The 17,549-nt window shown below is 35.9% G+C and overlaps 1 protein-coding gene across 2 annotated transcripts in view; it reads left to right on the forward strand.

Annotated features, from left to right (window-relative positions):
* Window positions 1-400: 400 nt before the first annotated feature.
* The window catches only part of TTC7B (tetratricopeptide repeat domain 7B), a 114,244-nt gene continuing 97,095 nt past the window's right edge, over window positions 401-17,549 (forward strand). For both annotated transcript variants that reach the window (XM_027637994.1, XM_027637995.1), the window contains exons 1-4: window positions 401-555; window positions 1,242-1,410; window positions 14,217-14,347; window positions 16,584-16,705. In XM_027637994.1, the coding sequence (XP_027493795.1) occupies window positions 406-555; window positions 1,242-1,410; window positions 14,217-14,347; window positions 16,584-16,705 (572 nt within the window). In that variant the 5' untranslated portion in view covers window positions 401-405. The remainder of the gene's footprint in view (window positions 556-1,241; window positions 1,411-14,216; window positions 14,348-16,583; window positions 16,706-17,549) is intronic.

Raw genomic sequence — 17,549 nt, forward strand, 5'->3', positions numbered from 1 at the left:
AAACAAATAAATTAATCCAATATCAGTATTCATATTTGAAACCAGTTTTTTGGTAAAGTGAGTATCAGAAGTATATCTTGTCATGTTCAGAAAGCTACATAAAGCTTTGGAATCAAGTGCTGCTTATTAAGGAGGAAGGCGAGAATACTGACTTCAGGTTGGTGTTTTAATTCTTTATATCTTAAAACACATGAGACTTGATTCTACAATGAACCAGGCTGGAAAAACATAAATTGAAAAGTAAAAAAAAGTACTACATGACTTATGATAAACTTGAGTACTGGATGCTGTGTTTGCTTTGATTAGTTTCTATTTAAAATTCAGGCAGTGGCTGTCTCCACTGAAACGGTACTGAAATAAAATGATTTCTAATATTTCCTGTCTTTGGTTTTATTTACAGATGACATGGCAGAGCTTCTCCTTGGGGAGTCCAAACTAGAACAATTTTTGAAGGAAAATACTCTTAAACAGAGTAGTAGTCCACGGGGCCCCCAGCCAAAACTGACCGAGGTCAGGAAACATCTCACGGCAGCTCTTGATAGGGGAAATCTAAAGGTATGTAAATCAGCCTGAGCAAGAATTAGAAAAGTTAAAATTGTAGTATTGAGGAAAGGTTCCTTAAATTGTATTTGGAGGTGCAGAAATTGAGGTTAATATCTGAGAGCATTTTCTGTCAGAACCTTTTGATGCTCTTAACCATTCTGGCCCTTCTTTTACTTAACTATTGTTGTAGCTGCTACATCAACTTATCTCTTCTGTACTCAACATCCATCGTTTGAGAGATTAAAAGAAGCTTGTTTTACAGTCATCTATAACATTTTGTTTCCTGTGGTTTCTGGGAGTATGAATTTCTCTTCCTTTTCTGTCTTTATTCATCCATTAATCTTCTTTTTCATGACATTTATTCTGCCCTGATACTTTGAAATCGTGTGAATTAAATATGTAGACTGTGGAACATATATCATTAAGTTTTGATGCCATGTTGATTTTCAACTGTGCTTATGGTGTTAGAGAAAACATTGGAGGGGTTGTAATGATAGGCTACCTTTAAATAGTTTTTTGTGGATTCCCCCCTACCTCAAGCTTCTCAAATATTAGAGGGGACAGAATTTTGTTGGTTTGTTGCTCTGTTAAAAGAAATATCCTACATGAATATATGCAGAAAACACATCTAATAATTATTGGAAGGAATTAGGTGTGTTTTCTGAGGAAAAACCCTTTCTTATTTCTCTTCTTTCTAGCCAGAATTCCTACAGGAAGCTAACCTAATTATGGCCAAATTAAACTATGTGGAAGGTGATTACAAAGAAGCTCTGAATACATATGCCAGAGTTGGCATTGATGACTTGCAGCTCACTGCAGTGCCACCGTACAGGCTACGGATGATTGCTGAAGCATATTCTACAAAAGGTGAGATTGCTCTTTCCAGTATCATAATGTGTTTTAAAACTTAATTTATATCTTGTCTGAAGTTGAATTTTTTTAGTGTGAATATCATCAACACAGTAGTGGAGTACCATATTCACAGATGAAATAAGAGGATGGCTTGGGTCCTTTAATTTATTCAGAGTTTGTGCTAGGTTGACAGGACATGTACCTCAGTTAGTATTCTGACTGTGCTGTCACCTGATCAAGTTTTTTGAGTGTGTGTGTATTTAAAATTCCTTCCATATATAAATGTCACAGTAACTGTTGCTAAATACTAAAAGCATTATAACTGTTGCTGAAAGTTAAGAGTTACAAAAAGCAGTGCAGTTTTGTGGTTGCTGTGGGCAAAATGGAGAACCTTAATTCCCTGTCATGCCTTTTACTGAATGTTAAAATACTCAGCCTAAGCTATGTCACATAACTAAATTGCCACTTAATTGAGAAAAGTAGTAATGCATGACTTGGAAGTTTTATTTTTGAAATTTTCTTACATGGATATAGTTTTTTAAAAACAGAGGTGAAGTTAATTAAAAAGTATTTTGTTTTTTACTGGTCTAGTATAATTGTAATGCTGGCCTTGTGTCTTAAGGTGGCAGTGCCACTTCAATTTAGAAAACTGTAATAGGCTTCAAGCTGGGTCAGTGTGTTGAGGAAAGTGTCAGTTTGTATGCCAGAGGTTTATTAAAATTTACTGAGCTAAATGTTTGCTTTGGTCTGTTGTGTTTAAGCTTGGGTTGGGTTGCACATGTACTTTTTGTTAAGGCAAGAGGAGTGTCAAAGGCAGCAAACAATTTGTGAGAGACTTCAATAGTGTTAGCTGACAACTGATCAAGGATTGTTTCTAATGTTAGTCTTGGAAGAGAGTGACTGATTTCCACCAACACAGTCCTCTAGTAAACGTTAGACAAGCATGAATCACGCTCTGTAGAGGTGTCAAGGAAATAAGGGAAGTAACTGGTAGCAGAGACAAAAGGATGCTTCATAAGGTCTGGTCACTATTTAGATCACAGTGGGAAGAGAGTATATGGGGAGTTCTTCTACATGATGTGAGTCTGCCCAGTTTTCTCACACAACATCTGTGTGGGCTTCTGAGCAATGTCTGGTTTGGGTACACTTCCACTCAGCCTTGTGGATTTTGGCTGGTTTTTTTTGTCTTGTATTGTTTTTTAAGTGTGTGAGGATGTCTGTTGAATTTGTCATGTTCTTTCCAGGAAAATGCAATCTTGGACTTGATCAACTTTAAGTACCTAAATTTGCTTATATCTCCAAGGAATCCCAGTAATTCAACTGAATCTTTTCCCAGAGCTCAACTCTCTGTTTTATTTGACCTCATAAGGATATAAAATGGTTGAAACATAGTGGCATAAATTTTGCAGAAAATATTAATATTAATATTAATAATTTTACTTAATTTAAATATAATGTATGCAAAAATAGAAAAATATGTATCTTTTCTACTCTGGAATATTTTGTTGGTTCAGATTTAGAGATTAAAAAAAGAGAGAAGAAAACCAGCATATGAAGCCTTATTTATCTTGATTGGATTTTGCTAGTTTGGTCACTTCTACTGGGTGACTCGCTACCAGTTTACCTGAGCAAAGCAAGCAAACTGTTGGGGTTTTGTTGTTGTTTTGTTTGTGTTCAGAAACATCCTTTTCTGTTTCCAGTTTAAATGGAATTGAAAGAGATCTTAAAGATCATCTAGTTCCAAACCCCCTACCATGGGTAGGGGCACCTTTCACTAGACCAAGTTGTTCAGAGCCCCATCCAACCTGGCCTTGAACACTTCAGGGATGGGGCATCCACAGCTTCTCTGGGCAACCTAACCTGTTCCAGTGTCTCACCACCTGCCATAGAGAATTTTCTTCCTGATATGCAACATAAACCTGCGCCTTCTTTCAGTTTAAAGCCATTTCCCCTTGTCCTATCCCTACCTGCCTGTATAAGAAGTCCCTCTCCAGCTTTCTTGTAGGCCAGTTTAGGTACTGGAAGGAGCTCTAAGGCTCCGTTGAGCCTTCTCTTTTCCAGGCCAAGCAACTCCAACTCTCTCAGAAGATTCATAAGTTTTAATTTCCCTTATTCCCACGGTAGAAGATTGCAAGAATATAGTCCTTTGTATGTTCTAGAATGAGGTGGTAATCGCAGAGCAGTCTTTAATTTAGTATTCAAAGTCTAGACAGGTTTAGAGTACTTAACAACTAAATAACATATGCTTCTACCCAATAGTGTGCATTTATTTCTCACTCTCTTTCCTCCTTCTGGCTGGATTTTCATCTTTCTCCTTGTAAGAGTGGACTATAAACTTTACAGTCTGAATTTGGAGTCTCTTCAGAGGTGATTGAGGTTTGTAGCTATTACGAGTTATTCTTACAGGGATTTTGTGCTTCACTGGGATTTGTATTTCTTCTTGTAGGTTCAAGGATAACTGGATTATATAAAGATAAAACTCTTCAGGCTACGTAGATTTATTTCTTTGGCAGTCATAGCACCATGATATTTAGCAGTGAGGGACTATCTGCAGCTGTTTGCAGTGGCCCAGCTGCACTATGCAGTGCTGCAGCCTGCAGACAGTGAAAGATACCTGATGGATTTGCCCCATTTCAGTCCAGTTCCAGTGGATTTGCAGTCTCATATGCTGTTGTGTAGTGGTCTGATACTGCTGTTTTTACCATTGATAAAAGCATAGGGCAGATAACTAATGGTAGTTTTTAATTGCCTTAAGGGTTTTTTTCCTTATTTAAGGTGGGACCACTTCCAGGTGCTTACCTTCTCACTCAGGTTTCATTCTGTAACCTCAGAGATCGAGTGGGATGCTTGAGTTGACACGCTCCCTCTTCTACAGTTCTTACAGGATACTTAAATGAGCATGTTGCACTGTAACCGTTGACAGTTCCATAGCTCTTGCATGAGGAACATACAAACTATGTCTTTCTGTTGTTCACAGCACAGGAAGATTCAGCATTTGTGTATGGATGCAGTGAAGGGCAAAATGTGTTCAGGGGCAGGTTCAAGCTAAATTTTGCTGGAGTTTTATCTAGTGATGGCTAGAAAGAAGGGGAGGAGGAACAGCACTAGTGACAATGATAGGGAGAAAGAATGGAATTGTATCGTGGACGGGAAAGAGAGATCCCTAAAGATACGCTCAACTCTTGGGGAGATGTGTGTGTTTATGTATGTGTATATATATGTGCTCATATATAAATATATGTTTGTATGTATTTATGTTGTTAGAAAGTAAGTTGTGAGAAAAATCCAAAGAGGGGAATTCTACCTCTTCAGACTCTCCAGAGTTGAGTGTGTGTGAATGCATTACCCATCAGGGTTGTTTGTATACTTCACTGCAAAATCTTCATTAAATTACAATAGTCTGCTTTACAAAAGTCTTTGTTAGGATAGTCCAGGAAATTTAGTGTCATTGCACTCCTGAAATCTTCAACTTGGAATAACTGTGAAACCAAAGAACTAAAGCTATCTGCTGCCTGCAGCACACTCACAAAGAAGTCCTCAGATTTTTTATTGCATAAATGAGTTAAATGCATATATGTCTTTCAAAGAATGCTTTTAATTTGCTGTGCTGTCTATAGCTTTAGTTGTGGACAACCTGGTTATAAGACTATATGTGAGAAGAGGCATAATATGGAGTGATAATAAGTTAAGCTAAAGATTCAAAGACTCTAAAGCCCAGCAAGGAAGATAGTTATTATTTTCTTGGAAATGTGTAGGTAGAGAAATGCTGCTTCAAATCTTCCAAAGAAGGTTTCTCAATAGATTTGTCAAAATGCAACGTTGTAGAATTTCAACAAAATTTCAAGAAAAAACTATCAAATTACCTTTGAAATATTTTCTGTTTCCTTTACCTGTGACTCTTTGTCAGCCTGTGATGTGAAGGGAATCGGAGGGTCTCAGTGCCTGAGCGATGTTGGAAAGTGGTTCCTGTCTGTTGCTCCTCCTAGAGAAAGTGTTCAAAATTGTTAATGTGGTGATAAAGGCATGGCTGTATTTTATCGGGCTGAAGAGCTTATAGATAGGTTGTTTGCTTTTAGTTTTTTCCTGGCTTCTGGCAACAAAAAGTGCTGCTAGTGGTGATGCATTGTGTTTGATCCTGAATTAGAAGAAGATGTAAGATGGTGTGATGAAAAGTTATCTGCTACTGTGTCTGTTAAAACAGCAGGGAGTAGACTGGCCATGTGAATGCACAACACAAAGCCTCAGATACTTGGTTAGAATAGGCCGGGACAGCACTGTTTACATATCCCTCATTTAAAAATTGTGAGGAGATAGCTACCTTACAGTACACTGAATGTGATATTTTTGTGCCTTTCTTCACCATTTCCTGAAATTCACAGGTTAAAAACAGAGTTGTAGGAGAGGATAATTTTCTTTTATGTAGTTAACTTTATGGACTAACATACTTTTTTGACCTCACACTGACTTTTTTATGTGTGTGTGTTTGTGCTCATAAAATACAGTTCTGATTAGACCTGGTGATTCCTTTACTTTAAGAAAAGATCTAATTTGATGCTGTGCTTCTGAGTAATGGCTCTGTATGGGTATGTAGAAGGTGTTATGTGGGATAGAATATTAATAAAATCACAGGGTTTATATTAAATAAATAATTTTCAAAGATTCAGAGCCTTACTTGGAGACATTCAGGGGGACATTTAAAAAATATAATACAAAACATAAATTGAAAAGATGGAGCTTTTCAAATCAGTGGTCCACTTAGTATTTGCAAAAACATGAGAATGCTTGTTTGGATCTGTTGGTGAGCTTTTCCCCCATCTGCTTGTAAATTCATTTGACACAAAAGCAAAGGAGAAGCATCCGATAAAACAATTTGCTGTAGCAAAATGCCTGTGGTTGGAAGTGCCAGCTTATTTCAAGAGTGTGTGATGAGGGAGAGAAAAATAGGCATAGAAGGATGACATTGCTGAGGAAATGGGCAGGTTTGCATGACTCTGTTGTTCCAAAGTGTTAGCCTGAGGGCAGGTGTATGAACATTGCTGGAGCTGGCTCCCTGAAGCTGTTGCCTGTTAGTCACAGGAGCACATCATACCTTTTAGTATGAAGTTTTAAGGAGCAGTACAATAAAAAAACCCAGATTTTTTTCCTTCTGCCACAAAAATAACTTGATCGTCAGTACTGGTTATTAGAGCTGTGTTATCCAGTTGGAGCTGAGCTAAGAAACGAGGCTGGGCAGGGGGAGGAGAAAGGCAGGACAGTCTTGAGATTGTGGTGGCAAGTCTTGGTTCAAAGTAAAATGTGGATTTTGCACATTTCTGGCTGTATTATATACTTGATATTTGAGTATCTATGTAGGAAGGACTACCTTCTGATAGATGGAGAAGGTTCCCTTGCTCAAGAGGTTAATTTTGCCTCTTTAGGGTCTATTTGTTTACTTTCTTCACTAGATCAGCTTAATTGGCAATGCTGAATTCAGAGACTGAGGAAGATCATGAAGAATTGAAATAAGAGAAGTTATAAATCCCTAAAGAAGTAATGAAAGAGTGCATTTGTCTTTTTTTTTTTTTTTCACATTAAGCATGTGTAAGTAGCTCCAACTTTTCCTACTTCCTTTTCTTACAAGACCAATCAGAAAAAAATTCTGTATATACTGTTACCATACGGAAGCATATATTTAGAATCCATTTTAATGATGGCTGAAGTTAATATTCCCGTAGGGATGTGGCCTCTGGGAACAGGACAATTAAGTTTCTACAAGTTTTCAGCAGTATATGAATGAGGTAATATACTGGAAAGCACACATAGGCATTATTCAAATACTGTACATGGCAGTGTCTCTCCTATGTTTCTAAGCAATTTTGTTTGCTTGTGGAAGCAGGGATGAGATGCATGCACAGTGGGATATTGAGTTGTTAATTTGGGGAGGTGCAACTTGTCAGGAACTCTTAAATAGCAAGTTTATATTTAAATAGGAAATAAGCTGATCGAAATTTTAGGTAACATAACTCTGATACTGCTGTGTAAGTCAAAAGACATAATTGAAAAAATGAATTTATAATACTTGGCTTTACAAATTGGTGTCTCTTTGTAAAAATGCTTATAGAGGAATATAGCAATATACAAATCTGACATTTCTTAAAGTCTGCAACTTTGTAGTCTTGATTTTAGTAAAGAGAATGTGTTTATAATTAATACAGTGTATAGATTAGTAGACTACTCCAGATATGTCAAGATGGCTGTGTTGTATTACAGTAACAAATTAAGTATGTGAGGGACGTTGTCTGTAAGTTAGACTGTGTTATTACAGAATTGTAGCCTTATTGCTGCAGACTGTTTTACATCTCATATTGCCTGTTTGAATAACTGTGTTTACATTTAGATGGTGTGTGTTGAGAAAGGTGAGACTATCTTTACTGCTGCTGACCCATATTCAAATTTAATGTTGCATTTACCAAGTTAAATGATTGGCTATTAATTAGTTCTGTTTACAGAAACATGGAAATACTCATTAGGTTCAGTGGAAGTGTCAGGTGCATGTGAATTGCTAATCTGCAGTTAGGAAAAGATGCTGTGCTTAACTTTAATCATATACAATTGTAATGGGATCTTGTGCGTTGCTAGCCTGTGTCAGCAGACACCAAGCAGCTCTTCATGGAAGAATGCTAAATGAAAGCTGGTTTAGTAATTATGCTGGGGATCTCTAGCCTCATTAGGCAATGGGTCAAGAACTCAGCTTGGGTTCCCTCCTCCTGTCTTGCTGTGCAAACGTTGCAGGCAGTTTCCAGACCATGGCTGGGAACCCTGTGCCATGGATTCTTCAGCCTTTCTCCATTAAAGCTTGTCTTTCCCCAGTCTGTGTTTATGACTTCTGCTCTGCTGGAGCAGGGACTAGGGGGAACCCAGACATTTATCCCACTTTCCTCAGTGCTGCTTTTAGCTGTGGTATTTGAAATACAAACACTGAATTAAAATAATATGCTTCTTATTAAAATAGAATTCTTTAGGACTTGAGCAGTTTGGTGGTATCTTTTTCTTATTCTTAGTTTCTTCCAAATCTTTAGAATTTCTTCAGAATCCTTCCTTTGGCAGAGTGAGGGGAGGGAAAAAATGTTGTGCACAAATTAAAAATTAGTGATACTGGCCTTTTTTTTCTCATGGCACAGGAAGAATGGGTATCATAGTGGAGCCAGAAATGCTTGTAGGAGCAATCCTGAACATTTACAGCAAAACTGTAAATTCCATAGTTAAATCATCTCCTTTCTCCTGAGTGAACAGCTTCCTTAGCTGTGCTAATGTAATGACATTGCAGTATGAGCATGTGGGACAAAAAGCTGTGTTCAGCTCTGGAAAGTTTTGCCTATGTTGCTCTGTGTATCATCTAGAATGGAATTTAATTCTCTGTGAGTGGTCTGTGTTTAAAAGAGTGGCTAGCTAGAGGAACTTCCCTTAAATTCAGATATGCTGGAGAAGAGGATATTGACCATTTTCCTGATGCCTTTTCTGGAAAATATGTATGGAACTAGCCACAGAGATCCTGCATTCTGCCAGTTTTTGGGAGAGCTTCCCACCCGAGTCTTGGCATAAGGGGATGGGCAGTTGAAGGTACTTGAAAAATCAGAGAAATTAATTGTTTGTATTTCCTTGGATAATCTGTAGCAATAGGCAATTCCTACTAAGATAGTGCATCTGCAGTAATTATGAAAGTAAGAGGTAGTATATTTGCCTATTATCTATTATTTTTCTCTTTTCCTTTATAATAATTACTTTGCAAATATCAGTAGGGAATTGAAGAGGGAAAAAGACATACTTTGCTTTCTAAAAAAATTCTCTGCAAGCAAGTCACAATCTTTGATTGAAGACTTCTAGAAATAAGTCCTTCCCTGCAGTGAAATTAGCGGTGTTTGTTTTAAGTTCAGAAATAAACCGTGGGAGTTCCTTGACAGCAATAACTTAGATTGTTCCAGTTTCTCTTTTAAAATTACTAATAAGTGTTTGCCATAGTCTGTATAATTGTTTGTTCTAAATACATAGGCTAAACATGAAGTTCTTTAAAAGGAGATGAAAGGGTTTTTTGTGTTACAGCATTTGGAACACTTTGCATATCATATGGGGAAGACTAAGTTCTGTGTACTCCAATACACTTGGATTTTACATGTCCAGGTAAGGAAACCAGGAAGCAAACCCAGGAATCTGTATCTATTGAAGCAACTCTCTCTCTTGAGAAAATGTGTTTATTGACTTAAGTATAAAACAGTAGTTCACTGTTTTTCATCTGTCCTTGGACTTGCCTACTGGAAACAGTAGATAAACCATGGAGTCCATTATTACTTGTGGGCTCTAAAATTTATACAGGCAAGGTACTGGCTGGCATCGTGGATAATCCTCAGATATACAATGCTATCAATGTGATAGACCTTAGCCTTGTGGTTTTGTTGTGTTTTTTAAGTTATCTCAGTAATGGTCTGTGTGGTAAGAGTACTTAATAAAGATCTGAACTGTACCGTTGATTCCCTTTTGACCTTAGAGTAATTTTTAGTTTACTCTGTATGGTGAAATGGGAGTGCTGATTGGTTTTACTGGGAACTTTCTACAGAAGACTGGTTTTCTGTTTGTTTTTTAACATAAAAATGGTTGATTAGCTACGTGTGTAGGACTTCTTAAGTATAGTTAGTTACCTGTTGTTACTGAGGCATCATGTTTTTGGGCAGTGGTCAGTTTGTGCATATGTGGTGGTAGGGCCAGCCTGGTCTTCTATTTGTGAAAAATGAAATAGTTTATTTGGCATAACCTTGGCCACTGATTTGGGGCTATAGACACAAGAATGCCACTTGGAATAAGTGATAAAACTGTCTAGTGTTTACTTTCTCAATATTTTACAAAATATGGGTAATTTATAAAGTTTTTGAAAATTTGAAGAAAACCTTTACAAGTTATCATGTAATTTAAATGTCAGGAATATTCTTTTCTTGTCCAAATGTTGTTTGTTACTCTTCTGCTCTTTTGACAAACAATTTTAGAGTTACCTTGCAAAACATGTAAGCTTAACTAGTATGGACTCGTATTCATTTCACTGCTTCTCACTTTCTTTTCCCTCAGGAGTCATCTTGCTTGATATCAGGACTAGTATGTATGAGATAAGTGTCCTCCCAGATTAAAACTGACCCAGTTTGTTGGAAGCTTTTATTTGAAGGTGGTTTTAACTGAAAGGGCTTAAACTTAAGTCATGAATATCCAAGTCATCTTGTGATGCCAATTGTTGTTATATTCTTGAATGCAGAATAAAACAAAATAATGAATAAAAATTAAATAAATCAGTAGCTATGACCTTTACAACAAATGCAATAATATTTTGTAGCAGTAATGTGTACCTATTTTCTGAATATCTCAAAGCAGTTTGTAAACAGTTAAAGAAATGCCTGTCTTTTGGGGGGAGAGTAGCAGAGATTCCTGCCTGGCAGGTGGGGGAAGAAACAGAAAGGTGAGAACTGACTTGTCTGATTCAATGAGAAGTCTTCAGCAAGTAATTTAGGGCAATATGTGGAGTTTTTTTAAGTTCATGTATTCTCAATTCTATTATATTACCATGTGCTTTTTCTTTTTCTGGGGGGGCTAATGTAATGATCCCTATTTTAATTAACTTCTATCATCTCTCAGTATTCTTATGAAATGGGCATTATTATGTGGTTGTTATTCCTGTGTTGCTTTGTATATCTGTTTAAAATTAAATGGTACTTTTATGTACTTTAATACATTATTTGTTAAATTTCGTCTGTTTTTAGGAAAAAAATTAAACGAGTAGTCTGGAGTGACTCAAATTTTAACCTGTTACAGAATCAGAATTTATTCAGGATTTTTCATCTAGTTAATATGTTTTCATTTTTAATACAGTATTGAACTGCAATTATTCCTTGAGTCATCAAAAGAAATACAGTGTGCAAACCATTCTGTTAAGTGGTCATTTCAGGATAGTTCACCAAATAAAATTCCTCCTCTAAAGCATTGCATGCTTAAACTATGCTTTCCTGGGTTGTAATAAACATACCAGAAAAATATAGTGAATAGTAATTATATGATAGAGTTTCTCTAAGAAAGAGTATTCTGTACTTCATCAAAGAACATTTAGAATTTAGTACTTCCCTGCTGCATTACTTAAAATTTCTGGCAGAGCACTGAGATATTTTCATATCTTAAAGAAAATTCTCAGCTAAAATGAGAGAATGTCCTTATAGTGAGTCTTTCAGATTTAAAAGATTATGGTTGTGGCCATAAAATATAAAAATAGAAAGAATAAATCTGAATCAAATCAACAAATAGTCAGTTGAGTTATATGTTTCATATAGGGGATGGTACCTCTGGGGCATGGGCTCTCAGTGTCATGGGAAGGGAGGAGTGGGGAGGAGTGATCTGTGTGCCAGCTATCTGGTGCTTTCGGTCATTTGACGTTTTTACTGCAGCTCATTTATTGTATTCTGTGGTCAGCTCTGAGATTGAAGGTGTTTGTGTAGGACACTGCAAACTTTCTATCCAGTATCAACCTTACATTTAGATCTTCTTATCAGAGGGTCTGTTCAAGACTACTGTAGTAGCAGGATAACTGACTTTTTTCTATAGTGTAATCTTGCTGTTTTGGGAGCTCTGACTTACTGTTAGTAAAATAACCTCTCAGATATTTGTGATTTGATTGAAAAATTGAACAAAAAAAAGCAAATCAGTGTTAGCTACTTTAGACTATTTGCAAATATATTAAATTTTTAGAAGTATGTTAGGTGAAAACTATGACATGTGAGAAAAATCTGTTGTAAAACTCAGGATTTGCAGGTTTTTAAGAGACAGACTACTTGTGTATTTGCCACGCTTTAGGGATATGTAGGTTTTGAAAAGTATACTGGATGTTGTTTTTTCTTTAGCAGAGGGGTTAGCTGGAGTCAGAATTTTGTCTTAATTGGATGTATAGCTAGCAAATAGAGCTGTAGGTTATATGTTGTTTGTACTGGTAAAGGGGTAAATTGGAGAGTAAAGGTGGCCAACAAACTCTGATACAGACTTAAGGCATCCTCTCAAGCCAGAAATCTCTTTTTTTATACAAATGATATATACTTTTACAGACTAGTATTGAAACTTAATAGATGTTCTGAAATAATCTGGAGGCAACAGATATTGTGTAGTTTTGAGTTTATCAATAAAACCCCTCAAAATTACATATCTTCTGAAGCTAGGTTTTTCTTTTGTAATTGCAATGAAACATAGTGTCCCCACCTTGTATTGATTGACAGAAATCCTGTGATAAACTATTCTCCAAATTGGATTTGTGCTACCTGGCATTCTACAGACTTCTGCCCAGTGTATAACCATGTGTTTTGTTGGTTTTTTTTAGTTTCTTCAGCAATGGATTCTCAAAACTTTCAACAATGAATTGAGAATACAGTCATTTAAATTGTGCATTATATTAATGTGGGAGCAGTTGAAGGCACTTTATGACCAGCATTTACTGCTGACAAGCTAAAAGAATGACCTGAAATACATCTCTTAACATGTGGAAAGTGCTAGTTCAAACACAATTCATTATTCAAATAAATGTTAAATGAGATAGTTGACTTGCAGAATATGAACTGGTGATCTGTTGCAGATCATAAACAGAAGAGAATTTTTACTTACATGTAAGGGAAAACACCAAAGTTTTTTTTTTAAGGTATCTTATATGAAAACCAGTAAATCTTTAATCTTCCCTGCTGAGTGCTATTGAGGCCTCAAGTGGAGCCGTGTATCCAGTTTTGCACAGTGAGTCAAGATAGAGGGAACCAGTATGAGAGTGTCAAGAGGAGATAAAAATGATTAGCTGTCAAGGAAGCATGAAAAAAGAAATGAGTGAGAATTGACATTCTTTATTACAAGCATGTCTCTCTCTCTAGATGAATACTGAAAAAATGTTTTGTAAAGAACAGAATAATCTCTCTTTGAGGATGAATCGAAATAATAGTCTAGAGAGGGAGATCTAGACATGAGGAGAAAATACTAATTGGGAGAATAGTTGAGCTCTATAATAATTTGCATATCAAGGTCAAGGCATCCCTATTGTCAGAAGGTTTTAAGAACAGGTTAGGCAAGTATCAGAGGTTGGTTGATTCTTCGATCAGATGAATGGATTAATATTCTTGAAGTTCTTTCCAGCTCTTTAATTATCTTGAAAATAACTGTAATAGAAGTGACTTGTGTAGGATATATGATTAATTAGTAAGAGCTGTAGGGTTTATATTTTAGACAAGCAAAGATTTTTTTTTTCCTTCAAAGCACCACATAATGTGTTTGTTCAATAAGACCTGAGCAGAAAAGACGTACATGGCCTTGATGAGAGTGAGCTACCTCTTCTAAATTTAAGTACAAGAATTACACTTCCTAACACCTTGATTTCTTAAAATGTATTTGTTTTTATAGATGCTTTTGCCTTGCACAGTAAATAAGTTGATATTACCTTGAGTGCCTTTATTCACTGTGCATTGGTTTGTATGATCATTCTGGAAAAATGAAGACAAATCCAGTGATGTAAAACTGGAATAGAAAGACACTAGGTACTTTTGTGGTCGATTGTCATAATGTCTTCTAAATAAAAATTGCTTTAAAAAAATTACTACTTCTTGATTTATAACTATTAATTGTTATTACATGTTATTTACATAGTTATTAGTGTCTGTATCAGGGGACCATACCTTCATTTCCTTTGTTTCTTCTCCTGGCTAAAGAGGCTTAACCTGGACTATGTTTTGTGCATAATATTATATGACATTAGCTTATAATACTTCATTTGAATTTTTTTTTTTGCCTCCCAGGTCTCTGTCTTGAGAAGTTGCCAATTTCTTCCTCAGCTAGCAATCTCCATGTGGACCGTGAACAAGAAATTGTTACATGCTACGAGAAGGCTGGGGATATTGCTCTCCTGTACCTTCAGGAGATAGAAAGGGTAAGCTGGAGTGGTTTTCTTAATTGAAGAATTGTGTGGCTCATCTTTGTGGGGTGAAGTCACAGCCCCACAATTGAAGCTTGAGGGGTTTGGAATATTACAAAGTGTTGGGCCGTTTTCTATGAGAGCAGTAAAGCTAATTAGATAGTTCCCATGGACACAGCCTTGAGTTATAAAGAGTACAAGGTTAAAGCTGTTTGGCTGAGTGCAGGTGCTGCGTGCCTAAATGTTTTTGCAAGAATATGTTTATATTGTATGCGTGAGAAAGCTGAAGGGAGCGTTCTCAATAAAAAGCTGCTGCTACGCTGAGCAGGCAGACATCTCTCTGTCTCATCACCCTATTATTGTATGTTGTGTGTCTTTCTTCTCCCACGGACCAAGACCTACCGACAGATACCCAACGACAATCTTTGATTGATGTGGTGTTACCAACAACTTGGTAACTCAACAAAAACATGTCTGATATTTCTTTTCATAGGACTTCAGTGCACACCTACAATTGGACAATAAATCAGTGTGCCTTAATGGCTGTCTGGTAGCTATCCTTCTAACTGTTATCTCATTCTGACCTCTTGGAAGACAGTACCAGTAGGCTAAAAAGGCACAGAGCTCTGAGTTACTGTGTATATTCAAGATACTGATCTGAGGCCTCTTGTTACCCGGTGGTAGTTCATTCATGCACATGGGATTATGGTGTCTTTCAAACACACATGTTGGAATATGTGTATTGCATTTATATACTTACTAGATTTTCAGGTAATTCGTAAAAAGAATTTAATTAAAAATGAAGCTGTGAAGATTGAAAATTAGTCTTGTTGATGCTTATTTGAAACCAATAACATAATTGCACCTAAATTCTCTTTTATATACTACTTGAAGGTAAAATTCAGACCTAACATTGTACCTGTCAGCAGGTACAATGACGTATCAGTGTGGTTTCCAGAACAGTAACTGACAGTGTTTGCTTCACCTAATAGGCACAATCCCTGGGCAATGGAAAAATCGTGATCTGATAGCCAGATAAACATAGGATTTTAAAATGTAGATGAACTTCAGATAAGTCTTAATAGTTCTATAAATTGAGTCAGGACAGTGTTCTTGGATTTGATAGCACATTTGTCAGTTTATCTCAGTAATATATTCCTTACTGTACATATGTATGGCACTACAGTTACTGTCAAAATCCAACGTACTAGATATGTAGGAGACTTGAATTTCATTGATGAAAGCTGTTATATTTGAGCTTCTTAATGTTGTAGACAAGATATAACTTCTGGACAGTTCTGCAGAATATTAGGCAAGTTACTGCACCTCCCTTCCCTTTTACAAGTTATGGATTATGAATTATGGAAAGTTAAGCTTAGGCTCTTCATTTGGTGTTATTTTAAGTGTTTTTTTAGAGAAAAGAGAATTTGTGTTACTCTTTATTTCTAGTAGTTACACACTGCTGCTTTTTATTTAGGCTTAAAGAGACCTTTGAAAAAAAGCAATACACTTGGGGCTCTGTTCTTTGTGTTGTGAATGGTGTTAGAATGAAGTGAGCTGGCAATATCCATCTGACCCTCTTTTTTAGACCTATTGCTTATGAGCCTCAGGGCCTGTCACTTGACATCTGTCTTTGAAGGGGTTATAGGACACAGTTAGGATCATGCAAACAAAAGAAATGGGAAAGAAAACTTTGATGTGATGGGGAGAGCAGTAATTCGCACTGTTATTTTAAAATAGATACAGGTTTGTATTGTTTTGTTATTGGCTTTTAGTATCTGGTACAGTGAATATGAAGGCAGACAAAAGCTGATAGCTCTCCATTTTGACAGCATTCTTAATGCTGATGTCATCCAGTTAAGTTATTTCTAAATTGTTTTTTGGAAGTCACTCTGGAGATAGCTTTTAATCTTACTGCTCTCTGCAGTAGTCTTTTTTAACCTGTTTTAAATTTTTGAATATCATCACCTCCTGCTAACTGAATAAGGTTGCAAATATGCTTTTTTTTATTCTTCTCTTTGTTTACCATTCTTCACAACAATTTTTGAAAAACTATAATAAAATCTTGCTTAGCAGTATTTCTGCTTGGTGAATAAATTGACTTTAAGGGTATATCCAGGAATGAAAAGGGTGGCAATGGAGGTAAGGATAGAAACAGTCCACTAGCCACTAAAGTATACATAGCTTGATTTTTGTTGTTTTGGGGTTTTTTTCTAAATACATTTTTTCCCTTTTTCTTTTGTTTTATTAGGTAATTAATGCCAATATACAAAACAGAAGCCCTAAGCCAGGGCCCACTGCACATGAACAAGAACTTGGTTTTTTCATGGAAACAGGACTGCAAAGAGCACATGTTTTATATTTCAAGAATGGGTAAGATTTGATTCTTCTTTTATTGTTTGCTTTTTTTTGAGGTTTTGTATTTGTGATTTACTGGTCATCATTGTTTGTAGCAATTGTGGATTCTGTAATCATGAGGTCTCTTATTAATATAAGTAGTAACATTTTGATTGAAATAGTAAGGCTGTTCATATTGTATTTATTTACATGTTGTAAAATTATTTAATCAAAATGTATTAAGCAGAAAGCATTTTATAGTTTAACTTACTAAATGTAAGAATTTAAAATACCTTATCTTTAACTATTTGAAATTTGTTATTGAACACTGTTAGAAAGTAATTGACAACATATTGAAACTCTTGATTTTTATAATTTTGATTTTATAATTTTTTTCCAAATCTCTTCAGTTATGACTTATTTTAACATTATGCTGCAGGATAAATGTACATGAAGATCAACAGTATGTATATGAGTATACAATCTCCATTGTATCTGCTCTATAGATCCCTTTAGAGTCTGCATGGGAATTCCTTTATAATTTATTTTAAATAAGGCTTTCCTTAAAAGCCTAAAAATAAATGCAGTTACCACACAAAATGAGAAACGGAGTACAACTCTCCATTTTTAATAACTTCAAAACTTGGCACAAATGGTTTTTAAGTACATTTCTGACATTTGTTGAAATTACATAGTTAAAAAATTTGTTTGTGGGACTTCTTATTCCATTAGGAAAATGTGGTTGGATTGAAATATTGGAACTCTTGGTAGTACTGTTTTGCACCAAAAATGTTTTTTATTCTTTGAAATACATAAACCAGAGGTGAAGGAAATCAAGCAGTGTCTGTAAAGAGTTCGAGATTTTAATGTACTGATGGTA

This window comes from Corapipo altera, unplaced genomic scaffold, assembly GCF_003945725.1.
Source record: "Corapipo altera isolate COAL_440 unplaced genomic scaffold, ASM394572v1 23, whole genome shotgun sequence".
NCBI classification, from domain to species: Eukaryota; Metazoa; Chordata; class Aves; order Passeriformes; family Pipridae; genus Corapipo; species Corapipo altera.